Source organism: Carassius gibelio, chromosome B2 (genome assembly GCF_023724105.1).
Source record: "Carassius gibelio isolate Cgi1373 ecotype wild population from Czech Republic chromosome B2, carGib1.2-hapl.c, whole genome shotgun sequence".
Classification (NCBI taxonomy): domain Eukaryota; kingdom Metazoa; phylum Chordata; class Actinopteri; order Cypriniformes; family Cyprinidae; genus Carassius; species Carassius gibelio.
The window spans coordinates 22542096-22564893 of record NC_068397.1 but is presented as its reverse complement, the minus strand read 5'-3'; the positions used below and the strand labels follow the sequence as shown (position 1 = coordinate 22564893).

Genomic DNA, 22798 nt, shown 5'->3' with positions numbered 1-22798 from the left:
TCTACAGTGTTGTGCCCTCATGTACATTTTGCACGTCTTGCAAACAAACCCGTGTTTGAGAAACAGATAAGGAGCCTCTTTCATTTGTACACATTGTGCTGCATCTAGGCTGAATGATTTATGATCCCGGAGGGGGAAAAACAGGTTTCAATATGTGAACAGTTATCTTCTTGGTAATAATATTTCTTTACTCTTAATCAGAACTGTCTGTTGTCCCACAGAACAATTTATGTCCCTTTCTTCCTTATTGTTGTGCCTAAAATAACATGAAATGATAATAGTTGACTATGAGGAAGCAAGAATATGTTTAAGTAATTTGTTTTTGTTATGAGCTCTGAACTGAACTCATGTCAGCACATGTGACAGTTTTTATAATGTCCAAGATGCACTCTGTTTTTAAATCTGGCATAAAAAACACAACACAGACTGTTCGTTTTCAATCATTAAGCATAACATTTATTTCATAAGAAAAAAGTAAACATTTGTAAATGTATAAATAACCAAATATATTATTTGTCGTGAATGACATCAGTGTTATGCATAAATAAAAATTAAGACAGTTCAGTCCTTAAATAGCAGTCTCTCTTTAAGACAGAGCTTCTTTTCCTGTATAGACCCATCACAGTATTGTCAGGTCAGAGTCATGTGTTATTCATTCTCTCCCCACGTGGAGTGCAAAGTGCAGCCATCCGCCACGGTCCGGATCCCCCATCATCCTTGCTGCATCAAAGTCCACCGACCACCCTGGTGCTCATCCTCCATAGGGCGACACCACCGATCATGCAATATGAGGAACGTGGACGAAAGTCTCTAGTATCCTCTGACACTTAGAATTCCATAATCATGGACGTGGAAGCTTCGTAATGGACTTTTAGACAGTCCCCTTGAATTGATGAGTATGTCCTCATGACGGTTGAAGGACGACATCAATGTCCTGGTTCTCTTCAGCACATTTCAGTGCATGGCACCTCAACGCTCTTGCAGGGCAATGGAGGCCACCCACTGGTTCCTGCAACGGCTTTCCTTACAGTAACTCCCCACTTCATTCAGCTTGAGATGCTCGGCTTGTGGGTTCTGTGAGAAGGAACGAAATATGATTAGTATTCTATATCTTGTTTGACAATAGCTTGTTAACCCAGTTTGTGTTAAGGGTGTGAATTACGGTGGGGGTGGGAGAGTGGGTGTCTTACAAGTAGCCTACAACAGGTCTTTATGAATAGTATAGGCCTAAATACAATTCTAGAGTCTAGTGGCAAAACTGTCATTCTTCATTAGAATATAGGCTATTAAGGCTACATACACCCCCCCCCCCCCCCCCAAAAAAAAAAAATTGTTTAAAAAGTTCAAAGGTGGCTAACGACGACAAATGCTATATGAACAAACTGCACCCCTCTCCCAAATGTTATAGGCTACGTTTATCTGTAATATGAGAATTAATACTTACAGTTACTAGTATGCAGTGGAGGTCTCTTGGTTCGTTGGCGTTGCTGTCAGTGGAGAGCGGCTCCCCGAGGACCTGTGCCAGACGCTTCATGCCGGAGACGCGCACGATGTTGATGTCGATGTCGCAACAGAAGGCTTGGATGAGCGTGAAGTGGATCTGAAGCGCAACATCATTCTCGTCCTCCTCATCGGTCGCTAAAACGCAGAGGACCACGCTGTCTGGATCCCTATAGAAGTCAATAAATGCGTTGAATTTAATATGCACTTAGGTTTTTTGCAGTTTGGTCTAATGTATATCACTGAATTATATTGTGGACTGAATACAATACTTACACATTCATGAGCTGTGCAGACTCGTAGACTCCTACTGTCAGACAGTTCTGTCGCTGTGCAGCTACTAGCAGCTCTTCAAGAGCTTCACTTACAGTCTCCATTCTTTAAAGAAAAATAATATATCAGTTTTAACTTTTCGAAACACCTTAAAAATGAAAACAGATATTTTTTGAGACTTTGAAATGCTAAAAAACAAACAAGTAACGTTAACTTACTTTCTGTCAGTGCTGTTGCATCCAACAACTTCTTCCAGAGTCATGTTTGTCATTAAATTTTATAATAATCCAGAAATCGAAATTTCCTCAAGATAATATAATTCCAGTGAGTAGTACGGCGATCTTTGAAGGCAGTAGTAATCCACAGAGATTTCGAGTGGTGTCTCTCTCGCACTGCTCAGATACCTCTTTCTTTGTCACTGTCTCGACTCGTGTTTGACTTGAAGCTGTGAGAGCCGGTGTTTTTAAAGCAGGAGTAGTGTAGTAGGCGTGGTTGAAACTGCAGCCGAAACCTCACGCTAACTGGCACATGAGGTTTCTATGGAGTCTCCTATTGTGTGAAGTATTGTGTCAACTGAAATTGTCTTTGTGTAAGGAACGAACGATCAAGGGTCTATTCTTCATTATGAAATTCCGCAATCCTGTTTGTTTGTTTGTTTTTTGTCAACTGCAACCCAGCCTACACGAAGTATACCCTTTGAGTTTTTAAATATTGTTAACCTTTTAAAAGATAACACATATATGATCATATATGATAATATAGAGGTATATTATTTGTCCATGCATTTTCTTTACCATTTATTTATTTATTGTTTATTTTGCAGTTGACATTTCTGTCAATCTCACAATTTTATATAGGCTATATGTATTTGCAAAAGACTCTGTTTGCACATTAAATAATTAGTAAAAATAATGCATCATAATATGAATTTATTATGAGACTGCTACATGCTAAAATGCATTACTTAACCATCTGCATATATTGACTCAAATGAGAAATACACATTTATTAATGTTTGCGTAATTAATTGGTTGATGCAAAAGTCATCCAATTTTCTGAACTATTTTGAAAGGCATTTATTGATAGCCCCTGTTACTGTAATCTTTGTCCAGCGCTCCATCTGGTGGCGAGATATTTACCTTCTCGTTGAGGCCTGAGCACGAGGACAGGAACATGCGTGGGCATGCCGTGGACCTCAGAAATTAAGATGATCACGAAGGTACCGATTCAGTGATTACATCAAAACGAATAACTTCATTTAAATATTACACTAACTTAGTTGGTTTCGATGTAAATGATTAGATATCATACTCTCTTACTCTTAAACTGTTCAGCTTTAATGTTATGCTAGTGATAATGTGTTAGCGTAACGTTACATCAAAATAAAGGAGAGCTGTGAATCGAAACACGGAGGGGAGGATTACCTGATTGTTAGAGGAAAATCAGTTTGCATGATAATAATCTGCTCAATCAGAGCTGTCATGATTACATCAGTTGAATAAAATTAGTTTGACAAAGTTTTTAGGACCATGAATCAACTGTTGACAACGTGTTTATCATCTTAATCCTTTATCAAGTGACTTTAATATGGTCTTGCTAGCAGAGTCAGCTATAGCTCTTCAGTTCTGTAAAAAGACCTCGCTCCATAGAATGATCGTGAAAGTTAGTAGCCATTATAAAATAGTATAGCAATAAATAACTCCGATGATTCAATTCTCGTAGTTCATGTACACAATATAAATTTCCAATTTGATATTTCTCAGTTTTTATATAATATCAACATTCACACACTTGATTAAAATATTTGAGAGTTATTCTGACTTTTTAAATCTATACTTAAGCTATTTCTTATGTTTTGCAAACAACATCTGGCCTATGTAAATAAATAAATAAAGTAATGTAGCGTAAGCATTTCAATGTTTCTCAATAAGTGTGTGCGTGTTTGTGATATATACATACACATACCTATGTTATCATTATATTTACATACTGTACAACATTATTACATGTACTTAGTAATTAGTTTAAGAAGTTTTAAAGTGGGATTAAAATGAAAGTTTTATTTTTAATTTTCTGAATTAGGTTAGAATTACTTCATCAATGTTCTGTCACCCCAGACATCTATTGCCTTTGGGTCTGTGCCATACAGGTTTTCTCATTAGTACATGAAGAAAGGCCACTGACCCTGGTTACTCTTCATACATGCCCCCAATCATCTGTTCCTCCTTGACAGATCAGTGTCAATATGGGATTGACTCGCAATCATCCACACCATGCAATCCTCTGTCACATATCTTGAGTAACATATATTAATTTCAGTTGATTAATTTAAAAATGATAATGAAAATATGTTTTAAATGATTTACTTAGATTATCAGCCCAAAGAGCCACCCAGTTGTTTAGGATTTTATTCAGAGGTTTGTCAACCCCTGCGGGTGTGTGAGGGTATTGCAATGATTAAAGGCTAATACTAAATATATAGAAGTTTCTTTAAAAAGTAACAACTAAGAAATTAAATAACACTTCAAACATAACATAACAGCATATAGATGTAAAAACCTGAACAACAAATAAAATGTTCCTATAGTTTTCAAACTATATGACCTCTACTAATAAGAAGGACCTATACTATGTAAAATGCTTATGGTATTTATGAAAATTATTGTATACTGTTACCGAAAAAATGTAGCTTTTTGGGGTCCATGGATTTTCTGAAATTTTGGGTGGGGTCCCTGAGTCTGTAAAAGGAAACTTGTGGTTTATAACATAATACAAACATAGGCATAAGCAGACAGAATACATGGTCAGAGTAAGAATACAAACTGCATCTGCAATATCAGGAAATCAGCTGATCTTTTCCCTCATAAACTACTAGAAATATGGGAATATGCCCTTGCATGAGCTTTACGTGTCACTGAGGGTCGTCATCATGAATTCAGCGGCAGGTGATGTTGAATCCATTAACAAAAAGCAGCTCTTCATCACACTATGAAACCACACACAATATTCTGCTGTGGAGACCAAGCAAACCTTCAGCATCATGGTTAGTGGATGGATCATCCTTATTGCTGCTGCTTCTGCCCTGTCTTTCATTCTCAAAAGCTGTGATGACTCACTTGACCGTCACTCTTTGGAGAGTGCCACAAAAACACAGGATGAGAACAATTTGGTGAGTTACGTATTTTTCCCTTTCTTTCATGATGGAGCACTGGAAAGAGAAACGAGAAGAACCAATCATCTTGTATAATCTCAGGAAATGGATTTAAAAATTGTCATTATTTTACAGATGGAGGTACTGCAAGAGGTTCTTGAGAAGTTAAAAAATAAACAACTGCTACAAACCCGAAAAAGGTTTAGCCTATACTTCCTTTGGTAATGTAGCATTTCACACAAATGGAGAAGATTTACACTTTTTTTTCCAATTCTACCCTCATGTAAAAATTGTTTTAATCATAATTATGTGACTTCATTCTCTGATAGGCTTTGATTTTCAAGTAAAATTATAAGTTAGTTCACTGCACTTTTCCACTTTGAATTGAATCATTTAAAAAGAATATGAGTTGACAAAAAAAATGAGAACATATTGTGACAAATCAAATGCATGGAAACAAAGATGTTAACATTATGCTGTAATGATTTTACATATAAGATGTATAGTCTACCCATGACATCATACACTGCAATATGTGTTTCTGTTTATGTACTGTTATTACATTGACCACTTTATTACTCATAGTGTACATCTAAAGTGTGATGCAGGTGAGCAGTGTGCAGTATGTAAAGATGCAAGAGTTGGCAAGTTATGCGGTTGTCCACAAGGAACCTCATGCCACTTTTTTTTATTTCAAAATGCCTTTATTAAGACAAAGGATATCTGGGGGGGAGGGGGGGTAATATTTTTAAATATTACTGCCATGTAAATGCACGGAAATGTAAAATAAAGACATGAATGGCTTGAATGAATGAATGAATACTGAATGGCTTACTTGTTTTGCTTTCCTTATTTTGAGTGTGTGTGTGTGTGTGTGTGTGTGTGTGTGTGTGTGTGTGTGTGTGTGTGTGTATATATATATATATATATATATATATATATATATATATATATATATATATTTTTTTTTTTTTTTTTATTATTATTATTATTTATTTATTACAAATTCATATAATTATATAGGCTGTTAAATGCATTCCTTAACAAGGCATGCAACAAGGTGGTCTGAATACTGACTTCGATTGGTCAGCTTCAGTTCCATTCAAAGTATCCGCCTGTTCCTTCAATAATGCTCGATTGTTTGTGTATTACATCATAAGAATAACTTTCCAACATGGCGTCGGGTCTAACGGCAGCGATGGAATCAGAGGACTTGACAGCCCATCCTGGATTCAGCAATGACAAATACTCGATGTTGATTGTAATCGGTGCGCTATATAGACCGCATATACTGGACTATATTGTGGTGGAGATTGAACGAGGTATGGCTTTTTTTTTTTCAAATGTTGATTTAGAAGAAATGAATAACAACACAGTTAATAAATGCCGTTATCATATTACATTAGAGATTTTCATTATATCTCGTATAGGACAGGTTGCGAGCATTTTGGATATTTAATTCTTTGATAGATTCACCGATTGCCTGGTGAATTGAGATGAAACACAATCACAGTCTTGATTATTGCGCCAGACAAGATCTCTCGTCTTCAGCAATAAATGATCATTTGTATTATTTTCACTTATTATTATTATTATTTACACAATATAGTTCCACAATCTTTCCTACGTAACGTTACTGTATGTAGGCCTAGTTTAAAGTAATAATACCATGCTCTGGGAATATTCGTGCAGCTCTTCTCTGCACTGCAGTGTTTTAGCATCCAGATAGTAAACATCAAAAATAGCCTCGTTGTGCATCAGCCCTCTAGTATGCTTAGCTACATTATTTGCTTTACTTGTTGATTAGTGTTTATATAGAAATATTTTAAGTCGTTTTGTTCTTCAGGGTGCCCAACAGTTTAGACACGGCGCATGTTTACACCCTATGGTTTACACCCACCTCAGCGATCGGTTTTTGCTTGCATGTAACTTTAGTGGCCATCATTAACCTGATGAGAATTCTACCTTTAACTAGCTGTGTTTTTTTTAAACAATGGTGTCCAGCTGGTCTAAGCTAGCCAATTAATAATCATCTTACACCAGCGAAAAACCAGCTACATGCTACAAAACACAGCTACGAGCTTAACATGGATTTTCCTGCAAGACAGTCTAACAGATTTCAATAACAGTAACAGAAAAGTGACTTTTGGGTACCATTTTATTGTGACTACAGAAGGCTTTAACAACATATCAGATACTGACAGATGTGTGGGCAATCGAAACACTGTGAGAGCCTGTCTCCATGGGAGTGATCAGGCAAACATGGACATTTGTCTACAAAGAAAGATGATTAAATGTTCATAGGAAAATAAAATAAAAGTAAATACGGAGAGAATTTTTCTTTTTTAATTTAGGTTTTGCCTCACACAGGAGCAATTTGCCAGATTTCAATTTTACTTAGAATATTACAATATTGCTTTAGTTTATTGTCAGTCCACCCCTTCCTAGCCATTTCATGAAATATACCTGATTTAGCTGCTATTTATACCAACAATGTTAGATGTTTTCTTATTTCAGTCCTAGCAGTGATGAGTGGGCTTCTTTTTTTGGTCACAAATGATGAGAACATGCTGTTCAGAGGCTTTTATATTTCATGAGTACAGAGACCAGTGCCACAAAACGAGGTCTTTTTTTGAGGGATAGTCAGCCAACCATCTCATTTGTCTCTGAAAGCCACATTGTGTCTCACATTTTGTTTCAGTTACGTGCTGACTGCAGTGCTTTTTCTCTGGGGGGGATTTAGAAAGCAGTTCATTTCAATCAACATTTATTGTTTTTGCAATAAACCCAGTACATCAAGTGTCAAAAAATACATTAGCACACATTTTGATGTATTGAGTTATATTAATTTTTACATATATTTGCATCGCCTTAACACAGGTATCCGTGCATGGGATGTGGACCTCACAGTGTGTAATTTGGATAAGCAGCTGAAACTCTTTGTTTCTCAGCATTCCTCTTATCAATCCAAAGACATAAGAGGTAAGGGTCACCTTCTTTTGGGTTTGCAGTGATTGACATGAGCTTCAAGTACAATAGGCAACACTTTTAAGGAATACTGGCCTATCTTTTGTTGCATTTGATATATGTGTGGGATGTGATCTTAAGAATTAACCAAGAAGAAACTGTGTAGTTCAGCCCCAGCAAAGCTCCATACAGTATCAGACGTGCAGCATTATTCCAGTAATTAATGGAATAGTCCTATTAAGCCAATATGAAAATGAAAACATGCATATAAGCTCAAAGAATTATGGGTCATGCAAACACAAGAAAAGTAGAAAATGAGCATGTATGCATTAGATCAGGGCTATTCAAATCTTGCCCTGGATGGCTAGTGCACTGCAGAGTTTAGCTCCAAAACTAATCAAACACACCTGAGCCTGTTAATCAATATATTTGGGATCATTAGAAAATCACAGGTTGGTGGGTTTGATCAGGGTTGGAGCTAAACTCTGCAGTGCACTGGCCCTACAGGACAGGATTTGAATAGCCTTGCATTAGACTATTCAGAATATGCTAATGGTACTAATATGCTTCTGTTTCTTGCTTAGTTTACATGTAGGAACCCAATAAATACTTGTTCATTACAGCCATACAGAAATATGTTTTTTTTTTACTGGGAGAGAATCATTTATTTATTATCATTTTAATATTTATATTGTGTAATGAGAACTGTCTAAACTGCACCCAGTTGCAATTTCTGTACAGCTTCTATTATTCGGTAAAGGTTGTTATTTCAGTAGACACAGCAGAAAGAAGGAAGGAAGTGCTTTCTACCAATTGTTCAGACTTTGGCTGCTGTGGAAAAACAGTTCTGGAACATTCTGTTGCAGTAGTTTTGAAAGTGAATTTTGCTGACAAATTATATAGAGGTTTGGAGCTCTAATACTCAGAGAAACTGTTTACATTTGCAAAACTTTGGTTGAGATCTGACTGTCAGCATCAGACACTTTCAAGTGATGATTTAAAAAGATTCCGGTATATCTAAATATTTAAGTTCTTGCACTGTAGAATGTTCCACTTTAAAATTCAGTGCAAATGTAGTTGATTGAACTTATTTTGCATTCCTCTTTATTGGTAGATTAGCAATGCATTAATGTTTGCTATTGAAAAATGCACATATGTATGACATATTTGTATGCTTATTCTAATTAATTCCCTTTTTAAATTTGTCTGTCTCCCAACAACCCCATCATAGGTCAGAAGACATTTCATTTCAGTTCAGATGTACTGGACATTAAAGTTGTAATAAATCCATCTGAAGGGTTTCTCTACTCTGAGGTGTGTGACTGAAAGTCTTATGTTCTTAAATTGCATTTGTTTGTATTACATGTAAATCAATTAATGACATTAAAGGGTCACATTACATATGTTAGGGCTAAAATTATACAGTGCCTTGGCAATATTAGACACAATATCCAATTTATATTTTTGAAACTGATTAATCTCAAATTTTGAGATGAATTTTTGTATCACTTTGTAATAATTTTTAGAGGCACGGTTTTACAGTAATAACAGATTGAAATTTAATTTAAATGTAATATGTATATAATTAAAAAAAAAAGTTAAATATACACTTGATTATTTTCATAGTTTATAAATATTTTTTGGAATTCAGATCCACAGCTTGATATCATCCACATCTCGACACAAATTGCTGGTGCTCACAGGACAGTCTCTTGAGGACTCCGGTGATCTGGTTCTGCACACGGGCCAGTTCACTCCAAATGATTTCATCCATATCTTTTCAGATGAAGAGGTTTGTCGTACTGGAAATGTGTATTCCAATATTTTTAATGTCCTTTTAACTGTTTAACTTAAAACTGTCCAGCTTTGTTTATAATATATATTTCCTGAGCACTACAAATGATTCTGTTGTACAGTAATATAATAGTTTAAAAAAAATTGTGTTCATATATTTGAATTCATGCCTTGTTTCTGTACATTTCCAACAGATTCAAGCTCTTTCAAATTCTGTTAGCATACATGGCAAGGCAAACCTCACCTTAAGCTGCCCTAAAACTGGCAAATGGAAAACCTTTGTGCTAGGAAAGCACAACATACATGACATTATTGATATTAAGGTGAATCCTCTAATGGTACTTCCCAAAATGGGGGGCCTTCAGGAGTTCACGGACCACCTTTTTGAGTCCTCAGAGCCACAGTCTCCATTTGACCTCTTAGAGCCTCCTGGGACAGTGGGATTTCTCAAGCTTTGCCGTCCTTGCTGTTATGTTTTTCCAGGCGGTAGAGGCGACTGTGCTTTTTTTGCTGTCAATGGCTTCAATGTTTTGGTCAATGGAGGAGCAGATCCACGCTCTTGCTTCTGGAAGCTTGTCAGACATTTGGACCGTGTTGACTCAGTGTTGCTTACACATATTGGAACAGACAACCTGCCAGGAGTTAACAGCCTGTTGGAGAGGAAGGTCGCAGAGCTTGAGGAAAATAAAACTGTCTTACAGGAAAAGGAGCAATGGGCAAAGAATCTAATCTCTCCAGAGCTTGGTGTGGTTTTCCTCAATGCCCCTAACAGACTTAAAAAACTTCATGGTGATCCTAATATACTACGAAGCAGTGATCTAGCATCACTCATTTTACAGCATTTGGAAAAACTAAAGATCTCACCAGAACCACTTTTACGAAATTCAAGTGGCTCCATAGAACCAGTTATTCTCTTCCAAAAAATGGGAGTGGGATGTCTTGAACTTTACATCCTAAATCCAGTGAAACGTAGCAAAGAAGTAGAGTCTTTCATGAATAACTGGCCAGATAATAGTTCCAAATCAAAGAGTTTAGATGGTCACCTAACCTCTTCGGTCTCTATATGTGCTTTGCTTGTTTGGCATCCTGCTAACCCAATAGAGAAAATCATCAGAGTCCTCTTCCCTGGCTCTACACCACAAGGGAAGATAATGGATGGTCTGGAGAGACTGAAGCATCTAGAGTTTCTAAAGCGGCCTGTAGTATGCTCCAAAGATTTTGAAACATCAAAATCAGAAAAGAATCCAAAAGTTGCAGACAGTCAGGATAGTCCCAAATCTGGCAAAAATGAATCCAGACTAAGCAATGGTGCTTCAAAGGACAGAGCTCTTCATGGAGATCTAGAACTAAAAACCAAAGGCATAAATGGAAATGATCCAAAAAGTGAAGAAAAGCTGAAATCAGTAGAAAGCAATGTGAAACATAAATCCTCAAGACAAGTTACAAGAAAAGATTCTTTGAAGGACAGAAGCAATGGAAAAACAAACATATCAGACTCAAAGAAACAAGAAAATGGACATAAAAAAATGTTAGGTAGCAAGGATTCTTCGATGAGAAGACCAAAGTTAGATAGCAAAACCGAAGAGAGAAAGTCTCTTGGGAAAGATATCAAGAAAACCTCCCCTGGATTACAGAACTCAAATAAGCCCAGTAATCTAAAAAATGAAGCAACTTTGAACAAACAGGCTGAGCACAAAGCTAAAAACTTTAAATCTAACAAGGAGCAGCAAAATCAGAAGTTGTCAACAGACTCAGAAGATGTAAATCGCTCTCTGTCTTCACCAGAAGATATGACATCAGCATTTCTGGAAATGGATCAAGAGCAACATGAATTACTTGTGGAAAAGCAAACTGTTGACTCTGGGAACCTGAAAAATGTCTCAACGGGTAGTGTGCAGTCTCAGTGTAGTAGCATAGTAGACTCTAGCAAGGCTGCAGCATCTGCAAGACCCTCTGTCAAAATAAAAAATGAGCGCTGTGTAAATTTAGACCTCACTCCCACTGAATATACTTTGCTTGAAGGGGCTTTGAAAGATAATCTTTCAACAAATGGGCCTGAAGAAGTTTGTGTCAGTCCTGATGAAAAGACGTTAGAGCTAACATCTCCTAGATCAGGACCAAATAGTGCTGGCCATACTCCTTATCACTTGTCACCTGAAGAGACATGGGCCTCAAAAGATCATAGTAATTTTGGGGTTAAGATGTGTCTGGGTTCAGAGAGCCAACAAATGGGATTATCCAAGTTTTCAGAGTCTGGGTGCCCTAAAAGTAACCAAGAGAGCATCTCAACTTCTTCCAGAGAGAAGCATTCTAGCTTCCTGTCTCTTAGCTCCTTTAAAGATATAATGCCTGACATATCTCCCTCTGTTACCACCACTCACTCAATGCCAGCAGAAGTAAGTTCACCGCAGTCCACTGAGGTTGATGAGTCATTGTCAATGTCTTTTGAACAAGTGCTGCCAACGGTGAGCGAGTCCACCAATGAAGACGAAACATCCTATTCCAATGGACACCATGTCAGTTCTGATTTCAAAGTAGGGATGTCTTTGTCTTTAAAGAATCCTCACACACAGAGGGCACCTCATGATGGCCCAGATGGGTGTCCGCCCGGACCTCAGGGTCAATTGTTTGATACTACCCATGATGTTGACCTCTGCTTGGTCTCTCCATGTGAGTTCAAACATTTCAAACCAGTTGGGGATCAAGAGGATCCAGTCTCACCAGGTTTTAGTAACACCAGCCCGTTGAACCTTTCTGATGATAGTGACCACTCCCAAGATGCAGCTAAACCCCTTCCACCTTCATGTTCAGGTAATAAGGCTACTCATCCAGCTCAGGAGACTCCTCTTACTTCTAGCAGTGATTATTTCCCAATGGCAACAGACTCAGATGTACATCCGGGTTTAGAGGATTGCCCATCCATTTCAGTAGACGGACTTCTGGATTCTGATGAAGAAGGTGGTGTCCAGCTGCAAACGCAGAACCTAAACGATGGTTTGAATTCTTACCGAGGAAATCACCCTTTGCCAAATGATCCCCCACCCGTACCTGTGAAAGACTTACCTCCTCTTCCCCCTCAGCCTGATGCCTGTATGCCTGATCCTGTTAGCAGTGTAAAGTCTGCAACAAAAGGCAGAAAAGCTTCAGGAGTTACACAGAGGACATCTTCTAGTGTTTCAACACAAGGCACCAAAACCAGAGCTGGAAGTCAGGGTACATCTGTTAGTGGTTCGAGAAGCAGCTCAGCAGGAGACATAATGGCTAGTCGTAGCACAGGCTCCACTTCTAAAAGATCCACAACAGGTCTAAACTGATCTTATATTGTTCATTTTTGTATGCTAGTACACATTTATTTAGCACTGACTTGTGTCTTGATTCACCAGCAGGTAGCAAAGTTGGCACTTCCATATACTTGGACCTGGCTTACTTTCCGTCAAGCTATGCAGCTTCAACTATTGATGTTGAGTTCTTTTGCCGCCTGCGATCGTCTTGTTACATAATAAGTGGGGATGACACACTCAAGGAAGGCTTGATAAAGTCCATTTTGGATGCATTATTAGAGGGAAAATCTGTATGGCCCGATGACGTGCCGGTATGTATGAGTATATACATGTGACAGAATTCAGTTTAGATCCACTACAGAACTCTGGTCTCTTTATCACCATCTGTGGTTAATATATAAAAATGCAAGTTAAATGCAGAGTTTATGCACCTATAAAATCTACCAATTTTTAAGGGAATACTGTCACACACCTAGTCTCTATCATCTTCCAGGTGACCCTGATTCCCACGTTTGAATCACCGATGATGCATGAGTGGTACCGGGAAACCCAAGAAAAACAACAGCAAATGGGAATTACTGTCCTAGGCAGTAACAGCACTGTGGCTATGCAGGAGGAGACTTTCCCCGCTTGTAAAGTAGAGTTCTGCTAGATGGACAGTAATGTTTTTTTTGTGTTTAACATTTGTGTATCCCATGCTTATTTTAAGTCACAAATACGCATTTTTACCACTGTAGATTTGTTTGTTCTTGGCAGATGATTTATAATATTGTGTTTGTGAAAGATTCCTTAGCAGGAGGCTAAGGCCTAACATACACAGTAAAATCACAAGTATTAAATCAACACCCATAGATGTATTTACTCTAGAAGTATAACTACACTGGTTCATTATTAATAAGAGTATTTACTAGATTCCCAATTTGCAAAAATAGTCGTAATTAAATACTGCAGACTTTAACATAGCCCAGAGTTCAAATTGCATTGCCACATTATACCTGTGCATGAAGAACACTAAAAACAGTCATTCAGACAGACAAATAAATTAGCAGTGCCAGTAGAGGGTGGATTGAGGATGGCACAGATATTTCTATTTCAGTTGTCCATACAGATCAGGTTACACAACATGATTACAAAGAGAGCTATTTTTATACTTTGAGATTTACTTTGTTTTGGGATGGTCTTAAAGGATGGCATTTAAGACATTTCCCAGTCCCTTTGACTGTTTGGGGACCAGTATCTATTCACTTAGTCACACAAATATTGTATGAATGCAGTGCACTATATTAGAATATCACTATGAAATCTGTAGAAATATGATGGCATGAAACATATATTTTAGTTCATCCCATTTGGAAATGTTATGTTTGGTTGAAGTGCCAACTGCTTGACATACCAAGTATACAGTAACTTGTAACTGCAGTGCAGAGGCTCTAATATCTACCGTATATATACTGTGTTTCTGTTAAATACTGATTACTGTAGGGCATACTGGCCTTTATTAATTTATTTTTTAGATGCATCTCCTTAATTGAGTTCTGTAAAAAGACTGGTAAATTTGTGGGGTGCAAAATAATTTTGAATCCATGTATTGCTACAGTACACTCACATAGAGGAAAGTGTGTATACGTATATGTAATATGAATGATATGAATTAAAACATTAAAATGTAATTGTAAATGCTGTGCTGATTATTTTGCCTGTATGATAAGATAAACACAAAATGCATAGAGACATAATTACTGAAAACAATCAGCCAATATGGTAGATAGAGTTGATAGATTAATCTAAATCTAACCGTTTTACCAAATATATATGTGTGCAGTGTATTTTTATGCATATTAAGAGTACATTAGCTTAACAATGTCCGGTGTAGTCTAAGGTAGATCAGTGGTTGCTGCCTAATTTTATCATTTCAAGTAAGTCACTTATGAGGTTCTATTTAGGTTCAGATAAAGACATTTTATATTATTAGTATTTGACGTGATGGAATCCACCCATGATAACCGGAGTCCATGACAGAGTTGACCAATGAGACCGACTGCAGAGCGTGGTTTGTGGCATTTCAAGGTTCACGATAAAACATTTTGGAATTGGGATACAAATGTCACATACACCGTTGTGAATGGATATTAAGTAAATCTGTGTATTTAATCTAGAAACGATTTTACACTGTAAAACGATTTTCTGTAACCTGACACCAAGCAATCCTGCGCCGCCACTCATTATATGACGTATTATTTTTATGACGTACGACGGAAGTTTCGTTTCTGTTAAAAGGAAAGTCTTATCTTTTGGTGCGCAGTTACCGACTGAGTGAAAGAAAGAAGACGAATAAGCCGTCTTGTACCAAGGTGTGTTGATTTAAATTAATACATTTCTTTTGCATGTTTAATACAATTAGCCAACTTTACTTAGGCTACTAATTCTTTCAAATGAGCTTGGATGGAAGCAGGCAAACATCTATACGTTGTACTTTACTGTAGCCTATGTGTAGTTACATATTTTTCAAAATACTTTTAAATTGAAATCATAACAGCATGATTTAAACATGTTTATTGAATGTTTTTCAGATCATTATGAGCACAGTGACATCCAGCTTGAATAACTGGCAGAAGAAAAAGCTCTGCTCATTATTTAACCATGCCAACCTCAGCCTGCTGTTCAAAGCCAGTGTGCATGGATACAATGTCACTACATTTCACCAAAAGTGCAATATGCAGGGGCCAACTGTCATTGTAGCTTACAATAATTCTGGATATGTTTTCGGAGCTTTCACTAGCAAAAATTTTGCACAGACAGGACAAAATATTTTGGATGACAAAGCTTTTCTCTTTAGCTTTAATGAGAAAGAAATGAAGGAAGATCCTCTGCGTGTGGTCAGTGGAAATCCTCAGTATTCTTTAAGTGACAATGGTCCATACTTTGAGTCTTTGATATTTCTTTACAATAACACAGCCACCGTCTACAGTAATCCAGGAACATACCAATTCGATCCACAAAAGATGCATGGGAATGACTTACAGCTGACAGAATGTGAGGTGTACAGAGTGGAAGGTTTGTATTATTTTGTGCTATTTTTCAGATAATTTCTGAGAGAGTAATGCGCTTCAGAAAAGATGGTGTGAATAACTTCTGTGCTCTGGTTTGGATTCTCACCAGACTGTGGAGGACTCATGGAGAAACCATGGAGAAATGTGCAGTGGAACTCTGAGTGAGTAAAGTAAACCAAAATCACTCTCTCCTGTAGTAGTATAGATGCTACTTCTGTTACTTCTTTCTATTTTCATTTACTTAAATGCTCCTGACTTACTGTTTTCCTAGAAATGATTTGAAAATTTGAAAATGATAATGTTTTTAGTCGAAGGAAGGTGCTATTAAGCACCATCTCTGGCTGGAAGCCTTCTGTTAGCTCAGTCAAACAGGCTCGGATTCTACTGGTGGGTCCTGTTGGTGCTGGGAAATCAAGCTTCTTCAACTCCATCAACTCTGTGTTCAAGGGTTACGTGAGCATGCAGGCCAACACTGGCACTGCTGGTACCAGTTTGACTACTCAGGTACACATGATTTGTCCACTTCTGATGTTTTCTGATGGAGTGAAATATTGTGCGAAGTATTAGTTATACAAAGTTTCTGTATGTACTCGAAAATAATTGGTGTATGTCTGTGCCATGCAGTTTCGTACCTACTACATCAAGCCAGGCAGCGGTGTCAGCCATGTTCCCTTCTCTCTGTGTGACTCGATGGGTCTGGAGGAGGGTGTGAACACCGGTCTGGATGTAGATGATTTTGCCAACATTTTGAAGGGCCACATTCAAGACAGGTATCAGGTGAGAACTTTAGGTAAAGGGTGATCAATGTTATTGATGTTTTACTAGTTAATTACATAAATTAAATATTTAAGGGCTTTCATTCATTGTAATTAATTGCATTTTTAATTCAATATTTTCTGTCTCACATCTTAATTATTTAAAGATATTCTACATGTTTCTTTCTCAGTTTAACCCATCGATGCCTATACAGCCTGACTCCCCTCATTTCAATAAATCTCCTGGCTTGAAGGACAGGATTCACTGTGTGGTGTATGTGATTGACATCAGCAAAGTCAAGCTCCTCTCTGACAAAATGGTCGACAAGTTTGCAGTTTTTCGAAGGAAAACCAACCAGCTGGGTGAGAGATTAACAGTTTATTGTGTCATTTACATTATGGATATTCAATTTACAGTACACTTATTACAAGAGCAGCCTGAGTTTGAAGGTATAGAATACCTAAAATGAAAATTCTGTTTTCATTTAGTCACCCTTATGTCTTTCCATATCTGTATGACTAACTTTCTTCAGTGGAACCCAAATATATTTCGAGGAATACTGGTAACTAAACCATTTCAGTTCCCATTGTCTTCCACTGTAGACAACAACAACAACAAAAGGTTTGGTTATCAACATTCTTCAGTTTATCTTCTTATGTGTTCAGCAGAAGAAAGAACTGCTTACAGGTTTGGAATGACATAAGTAAAGATTTTTTATTTTTTAGATGGACTGTCCCTATAAGTCCCTTGCTCAAGAGCATCTCTTATGGGGTTTGAGAGTACCACTAGCATAAAAATGTACCCACTAGGGCTAAATCACCCACAGGATAGCAATGCAGTCTCTGGGATTTGATAACATATCGAATAATGTCTTGTTCTGTACTTCAGGTATTCCTCAGCTCGTTCTGGTGACTAAGGTGGATGAGGCCTGTCCTTTAGTGGCGGAAGACCTGAAAAATGTCTACCAAAGCCACTATATCAACAAAATGGTGCAAATTAATATATGACTTGAATTGATATTCTGCACTATTTTGTTTCACATTTTGTTCTTTAGTATTTCTGATGCACTGTTTTTTGACAGATGCAGGAGGTTAGCACTCAGCTTGGAGTGTCTCTGTCTGCTGTGGTCCCAGTGAAAAACTACTGCCAAGAACTGGAAATAGACCCTCAAACTGACATGCTGCTTCTAAATGCTGTGGTGCAGATGCTCAGAGCCGCTGAGGGCTTTTTTGATGATCTTTACAATGCAGAAGAGTAGAGCTTAGCCTTATTTCCCTGTCTGACCTAAAGGTTATTAATTTATATATTAACATAATTTCTTTCATTGTACATGTTTACATTATTTTAGGTGACAAGCTCATCTCTATTTTTGTGTTATGAGGTCCGTTGATTTCTTCTATTGCTCTGTTCTGAACATGCAAAGTATGTGTAATCCAAAACATGTAACCAGATGGCTAATATATTCAAAGCTTTATTGGCAGTTTGAGTGAACAATTAATAGTCCTGAATTAAAATAAAGGCCCTAATGCAGTTACATTGATAGTTGTCCTTACTTCATTGAGTTGGAAAAGATAATGAAAGAAATGCATTCACATTGTACAGTACCAACAGTGGACCATAAAAGCATTAGAAGACAACTGTTACCTTAAATTATTACCTTAAAATTAGTACCTGATCTAACCCTCAAAAATATTCTATTGATGTAACCTACTAGTTAGGTGGATTTGGTGAACTTCAATAAGAAGTTTCACTTAGAAGTTACCACATCAAACACAATTTGTAGGTTAACTGGCAAAACACTTATAATAGTGATGATTTTTGTAATACATTATATTTGAACGCAGTAATACAAAAACTTCATATAGTCTTCATGTGAGATTGCCTTAAGAGCAACTGATCTGATGCGCTCATCTCTAGAAGGGCAGATATTGTTTCCCGCTGTCACCCATCCTTCGAGAATCTGCTCATTCCCAGTGTTTGCAACCATGCGGATCTATAATGTCCGCTTGTTTGAGGGAATAGCTTTCTCATAATTTGTGAGACTCATTTCAGGAGTGCTCATACTGAATACTTTTCTTCTCCACCAGTATGCTTAACCTTTTCATACTTTGGCTGCTCTCCCTTCTCGATGGGCCCAGGAGAGCCTTCTGGTGACCCAGCTGGAGTGGGGGTTATGAGCGGGACTCCAGGCAGGATCTGTTTGAGATGAGTTCTGATGGCTGCTGGCAGCTGTCCTGAAAGAGCCCAGAGTTTTTCTGAGCCACGTGTTTTTAGCTGCCTGAAGTTCACTCGTCAGAACTGCATTTTGGTGTTCCAACTCCTTAAGAAATCAAGATGACGAATAAATGATGAAAAAGTGAAATACATTCTGTAGTATAAATCTAAAGTCATTGATAAGACACATTAATAACACACAATAATCTTCAATTCATTAAAGGTGCAGTAAGTGATTTCTGAGAAAAGTGGATCAGAGAGAACCTAAAACATTGTAGCCAATCACCAGCAAGGGGTGTGTCCAGTCTTGATGTGTGTGGGGTGGGGAGTGGGGGGTGGGGGGGTTGATTGTCTTGCCTGTTGCATGTAGCATGTTTGTTAGTTTAGGGGCGGGTGTTTGTTTTAATCATTTAAAATATGAATAATGTATCTGAAAAATTGCTTACTGAACCTTTAATATAAAGTAATAGATGAGGTATCATGAGATTAATAGATTAGGTATCATAAACAGCATTTATCTATGTTAAAAAATTTACTTTGGCTCATTGTTCACTCTCAGAACAGTAATAAAGGTATTCATTGTGGCTTTATCTTTTCAAATATTTACCATTAAGGTATTTATAACACTTCAGGTACTGATACTGTATGTACCTTGAAGGTACACAATGCACTGTTTAAGGGTAAATAAGGTACTCGTATGCTGCTTTTGAAAAGGTATCACCCTGTTGACAGCTTTTGTATCTTTCTTTTTCTGAGAGTTGAGTGATGTTATTCATAACATACAAACTACTGTAAATTTATACAACTTGAAATGTTAAAAATGTATTATATGCAGAAAATAACATGCAGGTAGTCTAATAAATGCTGTATAATCTTGTTTGTTATTACTTTATGATATCTGATACATCAACAAATATTAACAAAATTGAACCTTATTATAAAGTTTTTTATATTTATACAGTAATTATTTTTACTTTTTATGTGATGTATATAAAAGTTTCCACCTCCAATTATTTCATTTAATTTATTAATTATCTTGGTTAATTAAGAAATACTTCCATACAGTGTTAATAATAACAAAAAGATAATTTTGCCTTACCTGTATCTTGCATTTAGACTCCACCATTTGTAGCTTGGTCTGAGCCAGCTCTTTCTCTAACACCTGGACCTGTTCTCTGAGAGAGGCTTTGACTTCATCCTGAACACTGCTTTCTTCATTTTCAGAGCACAGCTGAATTGATCCATCCATACTAAAGATGTGTCTGCACTGCTCGCACTCCAGCATCTTGCTCTGAAATAGTTACATGTATCATTAAATATCATGCTACTAACATAAGAATAATGGTTAAGGTCAAGGTCCTTTGAAGTCAGTCTGATTCCTACCTTGACAACTGCCAGCTCTTTGTCTGCTTGAGCTTTCTGGTTTTCAAGCTTAGCATTCAGCTGAGAGCAAATCTAAAGGATGCAATAAATTGGGTTGAATGTTAGCATTAAATTCAGTAATGTTCACTGAATGTGTAGAGATCTAGTTCCATGTTTACCTGCTTGTAGTCGGCAATGATGTTGTTTGATCTCTTAATGTCTGCTTCTGCTTTGTCCAGCTCTTTCCTAAACATCTCTTTCAGCTGTTGAACACATCAGTGTTTTACACAAGGCCAGAGGTTATCCAAACACTTGACTGTGGACATCAGTGACATGAAAGCTCACCTGTGTAGCCTCCTCCTCCTTTCCCTTTTTCTCCTCCTCTGTAATCATCAGAAGCTGTTTGGTTTTCATTAGCTCCTTGGTTAATTCATCCACCTGGTCCTCGGTCTGAAAAACACAACAAATGTATCTAAACATGCACACCAAATAAAACAGAAGATGAACTGGCCTGTTGCGTATGACATGCTTGACCTGTGATAATTTGACAGACCTGATCTAGAGCATTCCTCAGCGCAATCTTGCTGGTGACGAGTTTTTGTGCAAGGTCATCATTCTCCTGCTCCAGGCGCAAACTGGTCTCCTGAAGCTTAAGGTTTTCTCTCTGGAAAGAGAAAGCATCCTTTTATGCCAAAGATCTCAAATCCAATGCATGATTATGCAATCTTCACAAGGCGTAAATGTTGAAAGACTTGTGTTGTTGATGAAGACAGAAGCTTTTGTTTTTGCCAGGGTGTGTTATCTTACCTCGTACCTGTCGAGTGGGTCTTCTGGCTGCACTTGGTTATCTCTTAATTTTGGCTTTTTAGAGGGAACCTGTTCAAAAAGAAGATTCAAAGACGTTTCAGATCATAGGTGTGCAATTCTCAAAGGCATGAAATGAATGTACTGTAACATATTATACGGTTATGATTTCAGTATTGATAAGAGCTTTATTTCTTGAAATTTTATAAGAATTTTTATTACTTTATAAGTACACTAATATATATATATATATATATATATATAATTAAATACCTAAATTTATAAAAATTATAAAAGGTAAATTAACACTAAGGTAGATCATTTATTTTACACACACACACGCATGCACACACACTCACACACACACACACACACACACACATATGTTCTTATAAGTACCAAGGAGTATACGATCGCTAAAAATAAATGATTACAAATGATATTGATTGCGGTAATATTTCAACATTGCTGTAGACAGATTTGAATCAAAACATGCTATAGTGCTACGCCTTAAAAATTCCAGCATGTCAGGTTTGAATCAACGTGACAGACATCAGAGGTCAAAGGCTGCTGAACTTACCACTTGCTTTGGTAGAGTCTCCACTACTAGACTAGCCAGGATCTCCTCCTCGGACATCTGGTCAAAAGTATGGGCATCATAGGCCACAGCAATAGACACTTCTTCCATCATTTTGGCAGTTGAGTAGAACGCAAGCGATCTCTAAACTCAAAGCAGGCAGCTAAACTTGTCTGGAGAAATGACAACAGGTTTGACAGGACTCAGTCTTTAACTGTCTGTCTCAACACAAGCCCTGCCCCAACACAAGACTATGGGAGGGGATTCGTTTCAGTCCACCTTTTGTCCCCTGTATCTTCACTTACCTAATAAGCAGGTACCAAAACTCTTCCAACTGCTCCTATTCTCCTTACAATATTATTCCACAGTCCAGCATCCAATACAAATAATTTCCACACACAATTTCCTCATTGCTAAAGCAGAAGTCAGTTAAATATTATAAAAATGATTAATCCAACACAAGCAGGACCTGGAACAGATATATTTTTGACTTTGCTAGCCAGCCTGACTGCATGTTCAAGCTCAGAGCTAAAGACTGTGAAATTGAAATTCTTGCTGTAATCCTGTAGGTCGCCTCTTACACAAAAACACTGTGGTTTTCCTGGGACAAGCAGGTGCCAGTACATTCCTCCATTCCTTAAGCTGCTTATATCTGGCCGCTTTATGTTCAGCAGGATAGATGGAGGCTGTGAACTGTTTTTTAATCATCTCACTGCAGTTTCAGGGAAGCATAATGCAGATATTATTCATCAAAACTGGTTAAAAAGCACTAGTTTCTTGTAAAATTCTGTTTGCTTCTTTGTCTGTTATACAGAGATAATCTGTTGTGCTCATCAGCCTGAACAACGGCAAACTAATAAGGGGGAAAGAGAAGGAGACAAAAGTGAACAAAAGTGGGGGAGGATGTTATTAATAATTGAAAGAAGGGAGGAGAAGAGAGCAATAAAGACAAGAAGCAAAGTGTCATGGTGTTCAAAGGTTCTTGTACTGAAGGAGGCACCACGTCTCAGTCTTCAGGTTTCGTCATGATCCTGTGAAGCAAACAAACACACAACTTTCTCCAGGGAGA

The 22798-nt window shown here is 37.4% G+C and overlaps 4 protein-coding genes across 7 annotated transcripts; 2 read left to right on the top strand and 2 right to left on the bottom strand.

Moving 5' to 3' along the window:
* Positions 1 to 429: 429 nt before the first annotated feature.
* Positions 430 to 2217, bottom strand: LOC127951292 (growth arrest and DNA damage-inducible protein GADD45 beta). The gene is made up of 4 exons (XM_052549103.1): positions 1992 to 2217; positions 1777 to 1878; positions 1445 to 1670; positions 430 to 1074 (listed from the first exon to the last, which is right to left on the bottom strand). The coding sequence occupies exons 1-4, from the start codon at positions 2042 to 2044 to the stop codon at positions 970 to 972; spliced, it is 486 nt and encodes a 161-aa protein (XP_052405063.1). The 5' UTR covers positions 2045 to 2217; the 3' UTR covers positions 430 to 969.
* A 3790-nt stretch (positions 2218 to 6007) lies between these two features.
* Positions 6008 to 14643, top strand: LOC127951288 (microtubule-associated protein 1S). 2 transcript variants are annotated; one of them, XM_052549096.1, is made up of 7 exons: positions 6008 to 6246; positions 7805 to 7906; positions 9123 to 9205; positions 9543 to 9683; positions 9880 to 12988; positions 13069 to 13277; positions 13460 to 14643. In XM_052549096.1, the coding sequence occupies exons 1-7, from the start codon at positions 6099 to 6101 to the stop codon at positions 13616 to 13618; spliced, it is 3951 nt and encodes a 1316-aa protein (XP_052405056.1). In that variant the 5' UTR covers positions 6008 to 6098; the 3' UTR covers positions 13619 to 14643. The 2 variants fall into 2 exon arrangements, with proteins under 2 accessions (XP_052405056.1, XP_052405057.1); XM_052549097.1 differs by having other exon boundaries at positions 6012 to 6246; positions 13072 to 13277.
* A 513-nt stretch (positions 14644 to 15156) lies between these two features.
* Positions 15157 to 18306, top strand: LOC127951289 (interferon-induced protein 44-like). 2 transcript variants are annotated; one of them, XM_052549098.1, is made up of 8 exons: positions 15157 to 15317; positions 15537 to 16020; positions 16126 to 16177; positions 16325 to 16520; positions 16641 to 16793; positions 16963 to 17134; positions 17661 to 17761; positions 17854 to 18306. In XM_052549098.1, exons 2-8 carry the CDS (start codon positions 15543 to 15545, stop codon positions 18028 to 18030), a joined length of 1329 nt encoding a protein of 442 aa, XP_052405058.1. In that variant the 5' UTR covers positions 15157 to 15317; positions 15537 to 15542; the 3' UTR covers positions 18031 to 18306. The 2 variants fall into 2 exon arrangements, with proteins under 2 accessions (XP_052405058.1, XP_052405059.1); XM_052549099.1 differs by lacking the exon at positions 15157 to 15317 and having other exon boundaries at positions 15708 to 15842; positions 15922 to 16020.
* LOC127951290 (rab GTPase-activating protein 1-like) lies at positions 18228 to 22563 on the bottom strand. 2 transcript variants are annotated; one of them, XM_052549101.1, is made up of 9 exons: positions 22035 to 22563; positions 21733 to 21902; positions 21156 to 21224; positions 20902 to 21012; positions 20694 to 20798; positions 20528 to 20611; positions 20370 to 20441; positions 20086 to 20277; positions 18228 to 19092 (listed from the first exon to the last, which is right to left on the bottom strand). In XM_052549101.1, exons 2-9 carry the CDS (start codon positions 21841 to 21843, stop codon positions 18874 to 18876), a joined length of 963 nt encoding a protein of 320 aa, XP_052405061.1. In that variant the 5' UTR covers positions 21844 to 21902; positions 22035 to 22563; the 3' UTR covers positions 18228 to 18873. The 2 variants fall into 2 exon arrangements, with proteins under 2 accessions (XP_052405061.1, XP_052405060.1); XM_052549100.1 differs by lacking the exon at positions 22035 to 22563 and having other exon boundaries at positions 21733 to 21988.
* Positions 22564 to 22798: the final 235 nt, after the last annotated feature.

Bases quoted from the DNA above. Each gene is read 5' to 3' on its own strand.
- LOC127951292 (XM_052549103.1), bottom strand. From the start codon at position 2,044: ATGACAAACATGACTCTGGAAGAAGTTGTTGGATGCAACAGCACTGAC. The intron at 1,671-1,776 runs GTAAGTATTGTA...TGACTTCTATAG, and splicing joins TCTGCACAGCTCATGAATGT to GGATCCAGACAGCGTGGTCC. The intron at 1,075-1,444 runs GTAAGTATTAAT...TCCTTCTCACAG, and splicing joins TCCACTGCATACTAGTAACT to AACCCACAAGCCGAGCATCT.
- LOC127951288 (XM_052549096.1), top strand. From the start codon at position 6,099: ATGGCGTCGGGTCTAACGGCAGCGATGGAATCAGAGGACTTGACAGCC. The intron at 7,907-9,122 runs GTAAGGGTCACC...ACCCCATCATAG, and splicing joins TCAATCCAAAGACATAAGAG to GTCAGAAGACATTTCATTTC. The intron at 9,684-9,879 runs GTTTGTCGTACT...CATTTCCAACAG, and splicing joins ATATCTTTTCAGATGAAGAG to ATTCAAGCTCTTTCAAATTC.
- LOC127951289 (XM_052549098.1), top strand. From the start codon at position 15,543: ATGAGCACAGTGACATCCAGCTTGAATAACTGGCAGAAGAAAAAGCTC. The intron at 16,794-16,962 runs GTGAGAACTTTA...TTTCTTTCTCAG, and splicing joins ACATTCAAGACAGGTATCAG to TTTAACCCATCGATGCCTAT. The intron at 17,762-17,853 runs GTGCAAATTAAT...GTTTTTTGACAG, and splicing joins GCCACTATATCAACAAAATG to ATGCAGGAGGTTAGCACTCA.
- LOC127951290 (XM_052549101.1), bottom strand. From the start codon at position 21,843: ATGATGGAAGAAGTGTCTATTGCTGTGGCCTATGATGCCCATACTTTT. The intron at 20,799-20,901 runs GTCTGTCAAATT...TGTGTTTTTCAG, and splicing joins TGAGGAATGCTCTAGATCAG to ACCGAGGACCAGGTGGATGA. The intron at 20,612-20,693 runs GTGAGCTTTCAT...TGTGTTCAACAG, and splicing joins AGGAGGAGGAGGCTACACAG to CTGAAAGAGATGTTTAGGAA.